This window comes from Salvelinus sp. IW2-2015, unplaced genomic scaffold (assembly GCF_002910315.2).
Source record: "Salvelinus sp. IW2-2015 unplaced genomic scaffold, ASM291031v2 Un_scaffold2321, whole genome shotgun sequence".
Lineage (NCBI taxonomy): Eukaryota > Metazoa > Chordata > Actinopteri > Salmoniformes > Salmonidae > Salvelinus > Salvelinus sp. IW2-2015.
Genome location: NW_019943646.1, coordinates 23,211 through 30,099, shown reverse-complemented (window position 1 = coordinate 30,099; position 6,889 = coordinate 23,211). Strand labels below are relative to the sequence as shown.

At 48.6% G+C, this 6,889-nt stretch overlaps 1 protein-coding gene across 1 annotated transcript in view; it reads left to right on the top strand.

Annotated features, from left to right (window-relative positions):
* atp7a (ATPase copper transporting alpha) overlaps window positions 1-6,889 on the top strand; it is a 29,305-nt gene that overhangs the window by 17,591 nt on the left and 4,825 nt on the right. The window contains exons 10-15 of the mRNA XM_024140880.2: window positions 2,902-2,907; window positions 4,643-4,876; window positions 5,516-5,607; window positions 5,870-5,997; window positions 6,088-6,242; window positions 6,484-6,618. Of these exons, the coding sequence (XP_023996648.2) occupies window positions 2,902-2,907; window positions 4,643-4,876; window positions 5,516-5,607; window positions 5,870-5,997; window positions 6,088-6,242; window positions 6,484-6,618 (750 nt within the window). The remainder of the gene's footprint in view (window positions 1-2,901; window positions 2,908-4,642; window positions 4,877-5,515; window positions 5,608-5,869; window positions 5,998-6,087; window positions 6,243-6,483; window positions 6,619-6,889) is intronic.

Below are 6,889 nucleotides of genomic sequence, written 5' to 3'. Positions count from 1 at the left end.
CTCCCCGTCTATACGGCCCCTAGTGACTGCTCCCTCCCCCTCCCCCCTTATACGCCCCTAGTGACTGCTCCTCTCCTCCCTCGCCTATACGCCCCTAGTGACTGCTCCCTCCCCCCGTCTATACGCCCCTAGTGACTGCTCCCTCCCCTCCACCCGTCTATACCGCCCCTAGTGACTGCTCCCTCCCTCCCTCCCCGTCTATACGCCCCTAGTGATGCTCCCTCCCTCCCTCCCTCCCTCCCTATACGCCCCTAGTGACCGCTCCCTCCCTCCCTCCCCGTCTATACGCCCCCAGTGACTGCTCCTCCCTCCCTCCCCGTCTATACGCCCCTACTGCTCCCTCCCTCCCCGTCTATACGCCCCCAGTGACTGCTCCCTCCCTCCCTCCCGTCTATACGCCCCTAGTGACTGCTCCCTCCCTCCCTCCCCTCATACGCCCCTAGTGACCTGCTCCCTCCCCCCTCCCGTCTTACGCCCCTAGTGACTGCTCCCCCCTCCCTCCTCTATACGCCCCTAGTGACCGCTCCCCTCCCTCCCCGTCTATACGCCCCAAGTGACTGCTCCCTCCCTCTCCCCGTCTTAACGCCCAAGTGACTGCTCCCTCCCTCCCCGTCTATAACGCCCCAAGTGACTGCTCCCTCCCTCCCCGTCTATACGCCCCCAGTGACTGCTCCTCCCTCCCTCCCGTCCTATACGCCCCTAGTGACTGCTTCCCTCCCCTCCCACGCCCCAAGTGACTGCTCCCTCCCTCCCTCCCCGTCTATACGCCCCTAGTGACTGTCCTCCCTCCCTCCCCTCTAACGCCCCTAGTGACTGCTCCCTCCCTCCGTCTATACGCCCTAGTGACTGCTCCCTCCCTCCCTCCCTATACGCCCATAGTGACCGCTCCCTCCCCTCCCCGTCTATACGCCCCAAGTGACGCTCCTCCCTCCCCGTCTATACGCCCCAGTGACTGCTCCCTCCCTCCCTCCTCCCGTCTATACGCCCCAAGACTGCCGCTCCCTCCCTGCCCCAAGTGAACCTGCTCCCTCCCTCCCCGTCTATACGCCCCAAGTTGACTGGCTCCCTTCCCAGTATAACCCCCCTCGCTCTATCCATTCCCCCCTTCCTTCCCATTCTATTCCCCCCATCTATCCTCTACCCCTCCTCCCCCATTATATTCCCCTTTCCATCCCCCCATCCATCTATCCCCTTCCCTCCCCCCCCATCCTATCCCTCCCTCCCGCCCATTCTCCCCATCTATTCCGCCCCCCTCCTATCCTCACCCCCCCAACATATCCACCCCATCACCCCCCCGCCCAGTTTTATCCCTCACACCCGCACCCATCTACCCCCCCAACCCCCATCTATCCCTACCCACCACCACCATTCTATCCCTCCACCACCCCCCATCTATCCCTCCCTCCCTTCTTTTCCTCCTACCTGTACAGGGGCGTATAGACGGGGAGGGAGGGAGGGAGCAGTCACTAGGGGCGTATTCAAAAGAGTGCAAGGTTATAGAACATTCAGATATAAATGTATTATGTAGAACAAACAAGACTCTGTCGAATAAAATAGATCATATCAGACTGAATAAGCCCCTGATTTAAAATTAGACTTACACTATATACAGTGCCTCCGGGAAAGTATTCAGACCGCTTGACTTTTTCCACATTTTGTTACAGCCTTATTCTAAAATGGATTACATACTTTTTTTAAATCCTCAACAATCTACACACAATAACCCATAATGACAAAGCAAAAACAGTTTTTTTGAATTTTTAGCAAATGTATAAAAAATACAAAAAACKGAGACCTTATTTACATAATTATTCAGACCCTTTGCTATGAGACTCGAAATTGAGCTCGGTGCATCCTGTTTCCTTTGATCATCCTTGATATGTTTCTACAACTTGATTGGAGTCCACCTGTGGTAAATTCAAGTGACTGGACATGATTTGGAAAGGCACACACCTGTCTATATAAGGTCCCACAGCGCATGTCAGAGCAAAAACCAAGCCATGAGGTCAAAGGAATTGTCCTTAGAGCTCCGAGACAGGATTGTATCGAGGCACAGATCTGGGGAAGGGTACCAATAAATGTCTACAGCATTGAAGGTCCCTAAGAACACAGTGACCTCATCATTCTTAAATAGAAGAAGTTTGGAACCACCAATCCTCTTCCTACAGCTGGCCGCCCGGGCGAACTGAGCAATTGGGGGAAAAGGGCCATGGTCAGGGAGGTGACCAAAACCAGATGGTCACTCTGACAGAGATCCAGAGTTCCTCTGTGGAGATGGGAGAACCTTCCAGAAGGTCAACAATCTCTGCAGCACTCCACCAATCAGGCCTTTATGGTAGATTGGCCAGACGGAAGCCATTTCTCAGTAAAAGGCACATGACAGCCCACTTGGAGTTTCCGTAAAGACACTCCGACTATGAGAAACAAGATTCTCTGGTCTGATGAAACCAAGATTGAACTCTTTGGCCTGAATGTCAAGCGTCATGTCTGGAGGAAACCTGGCACCATCCCTATGGTGAAGCATGGTAGTGGCAGCATCATGCTTTGGGGATGTTTTTCAGCGGCAGGGACTGGCAGACTAGTCAGGATTGAGGGAAAGATGAACAGCGCGAAGTACAGAGAGATTCTTGATGAAAACCTGCTCCTGAGCACTCAGGACTTCAGACTGGGCCGAAGGTTCACCTTCCAATAGGACAGCAACCTTAAGCACACAGCCAAGACAATGCAGGAGTGGCGTCGGAACAAGTCTATGAATGTCCTTGAGTGGCCCAGCCAGAGCCCAGACTTGAACCCGATCGAACATCTCTCGAGAGACCTGAAAATGGCTGTGCAGCGACACTCCCCATCCAACCTGACAGAGCTTGAGAGGATCTGCAGGGATGAATGAGTGAAACTCTCCAGATACAGGTGTGCCAAGCTTGTAGCGTCATACCCAAGAAGACTCAAGGCTGTAATCAATGCCAAAGGTACTTCAACAAAGTACTGAGTAAATCGTCTGAATACTTGTGTAAATATGTTTTTTTATATTTAGTGAATTAGCATTTCAAAAACCTGATTTTGCTTTGTCATTATGAGGTATTGTGTGTACATTGATGAGCAAAAAAAACCAATTTAATAAATTTTAGAATAAGGTTGTAACTTAACAAAATATGGAAAAAGTCAAGGAGTCTGAATACTTTCTGAAGGCACTGTATACCAAAGTAGGTGGACACACCTTAAAATTAGTGGATTTGGCCATTTCAGCCACACACGTTGCTGACGGGTATAAAATCGAGCACACACCCATGCAATCTCCATAGACAAATAKTGGCAGTAGAATGGTCTTACTGAAGAGCTCAGTGACTTTTAACGTGGCACCGTCATAGGATACCACCTTTCCAACAAGRATGCCCTGCTATAGCGCTGCCCCAGTCAACTGTAAGTACTGTTATTGTGACGTGGAAACAACTAAGAGCAACAACGGCTCAGCCGCAAAGTGGTAGGCCACACAAGCTCACAGAACGGGACCGCCGAGTGCTGAAGCGTGTAAAAATTGTCTGCCCTCGTTTGCAACATTCACTACCGAGTTCCAAAATACCTCTGGAAGCTGCTTCAGCACAATAACTGTTAGTCAGAAGCTTCATGAAATGGGTTTCCATGGACGAGCAGCCGCACACAAGCCTAAGATCACCATTCGCAATGCCTAGTGTTGGCTGGACTAGTGTAAAGCTTGCCGCCATTGGACTCTGGAGCAGTGGAAATGCGTTCTCTGGAGTGATGAATCCCAATTTATCATCTGGCAGTCTGACGGACGAATCTGGGTTTGGCGKATGCCAGGAAAAGTCTACCTGCCTGAATGCATAGTGCAAACTGTAAAGTTTGGTGGAGGAGGAATAATGGTCTGGGGCTGTTTTTCATGTTTCAGGCTAGGCCCCTTAGTTCCAGTGAAGGAAAATCTTAATGCTACAGCATACAATGACATTCTAGACGATTCTGTGCTTCCAACTTTGTGGCAACAGTTTGGGCAAGGCCCTGTCCTGTTTCATCATGACAATGCCCCTGTTCACAAAGCGAGGTCCATACAGAAATGGTTTGTCGAGATAGGTGTGGAAGAACTTTACTGGTGTGCATAGAGCCCTGACCTCAACCCCATCAAACACCTTTGGGATGAATTGGAACGCCGACTGCGAGCCAGACCTAATCGCCCAACATCTGTGATCTGACCTCACTAATGCTCTTGTGGCTGAATGGAAGCAAGTCCCCGCAGCAATGTTCCAACATCTAGTGGAAAGCCTTCCCAGAAGAGTGGAGGCTGTTATAGCAGCAGAGGGGGGACCAAGTCCATGTTAATGCCTTCCCAGAAGAGTGGAGGCTGTTATAGCAGCAGAGGGGGGACCAACTCCATGTTAATGCCTTCCCAGAAGAGTGGAGGCTGTTATAGCAGCAGAGGGGGGGACCAACTCCATTTTAATGCCCATAATTTTGGAATGAAATGTTCGACTAGCAGGTGTCCACATACTTTTGGTGATCTCGTGTATCTTTCTAAGTAACACAATACTTACTTAAATAATAATCACCATTTGTGACTCAAGTGTGAAAGTCATTTTCTAATCAAACCTGAAATTAATATTTWWTTTTATTTTTTAACATTCTTGTCTTTTAGTTTATTGGCGGRCGCTACTTCTACACCCATGCCTACAAGGCCCTGAAACACAAAACAGCCAACATGGACGTGCTCATCGTGCTGGCCACCTCCATAGCCTTCACCTACTCCGTGGTCATCCTCATGGTCGCCATGATAGAGAGGGCAAAGGTCAACCCCATCACCTTCTTTGACACGCCCCCCATGCTCTTTGTCTTCATCTCCCTGGGGCGCTGGCTGGAGCAGATCGCCAAGGTACTGAACCTATATATCTCTTTATTTAACCTTTATTTAACTAGGCAAGTCAATTAAGAACAAATTCTTATTTACAATGACGGCCTACCCCGGCCAAACCTGGACGACGCTGGGCCAATTGTGCGCCGCCCTAYGGGACTCCCAATCACGGCTGGATGTGATACAGCCTGGAATAGAACCAGAMATTTAAAAAAAATATATATGTTTTTGCTTTGTCATTGAGGTTTTGTGTGTAGATTGATAAGGGGGGTTACAATTTAACCAATTTAAGAATAATGCTGTAATGTAACAAAATGTGGGAAAAGTCAAGGGGGTCTGAATACTTTCTGAAGGCACTGTATGTAAAAGCATACTTTAGCTATAACACAAACGGATGACTTATCATTAATAGAGATGTACTCTAGTTACAGAAATAGCACCATGCTCTGCAGCTACTACTGTCCGTTGCTATAAAGATGTAGAAGCATATCTTCTAGAAGACATGAGCCCCCGAGTGGCGCAGCRGTCTGAGGCACTGCACCTCAGCGCAAGAGGCRYCACWGCAGTCCCTGGTTCGAAACCAGGCTGTATCACATCCGGCCCGAATGCTCTGTAGCTATTGCAACCATATACTCCTGACCTGCTCTGTCTCCCCTGCAGAGTAAGACATCAGAAGCTCTGTCCAAGCTGATGTCCCTCCAGGCCAGCGAGGCCACGGTGGTCACGCTCAACACGGACATGTCTGTACTCAGGTACTTCACTAAACATGTCCTGTTTCTAGACTTGGAGTTGGATAGCCTGGGTGTTTCTGCTCTTAACCAAAACCGTTTCTGGCCCTGAGATTAGGAATTGGATAAGGCAGGTTGTAAGATATTTGAAACTATTTCAAGTGTTTAAGTTTCATTTCGATGTTTAATCAGAACTGACCCCAGGCCAACATTGAACAGCAAACTCTTTTGAGACATGGCATAGAACCTGCATCTGACTACATGCCTTTCTCTCTGTCCATGTCAGTGAGGAGCAGGTAGATGTAGAGCTGGTCCAGAGAGGAGACGTGGTCAGGGTGGTGCCTGGAGGGAAGTTCCCCGTTGATGGGAGGGTCATCGAGGGACACAGCATGGCTGACGAGTCCCTCATCACAGGTGGGTTACAGTGGGGAAGATCAACTCTGAGGAGACTGGAGAGGATACATCTCAAAGCTAATGCCTCGTCTCTGACGTGTTTTGTCTCAGGCGAGGCCATGCCAGTGACTAAGAAGCCAGGCAGCACAGTGATAGCTGGCTCTATCAACCAGAACGGTTCTCTGCTCGTCAGTGCTACACATGTGGGCCTGGACACAACCCTGTCTCAGATAGTGAAACTAGTGGAGGAGGCTCAGACATCTAAGGTGAGGGTGGTGGTGGTAATATGTTCATTTTGTGTAAATTATCTTCTGTTTCCTGGACAGTTGGATATAAGGGATATTTGATATATATTTGTCAATATTTGATTTTGACAGAACTGACCTTGGGCAACACATGGAGGATTTGTCTCAGAATGAATTTTTCAGTAATGAGCTGGAAGAGCTTCACCTCTGTGGCCTCTGACCTATACTTTAACCTTTATGACCTCTGACCTCTCCCCTGCAGGCTCCCATCCAGCAGTTTGCAGATAAGATCAGTGGTTACTTTGTCCCGTTCATCGTTGCGGTCTCTCTCCTCACTCTGTTCGCCTGGATCCTCATTGGCTTTGTTGACTTTCCACTGGTGGAGAAATACTTCCCTGTGAGTAGCCTTTACTATACTGATATCTATGTAAAAACCTTTACTACACTGATATCTATGTAAAACCTTTACTATACTGATATCTATGTAAAACCTTTTACTTTACTGATATCTGTGTAAAACCTTTTACTTTACTGATATCTGTGTAAAACCTTTTACTTTACTGATATCTGTGTAAAACCTTTACTATACTGATATCTGTGTAAAAACCTTTACTATACTGATATCTGTGTAAAAACCTTTACTATACTGATATCTGTGTAAAAACCTT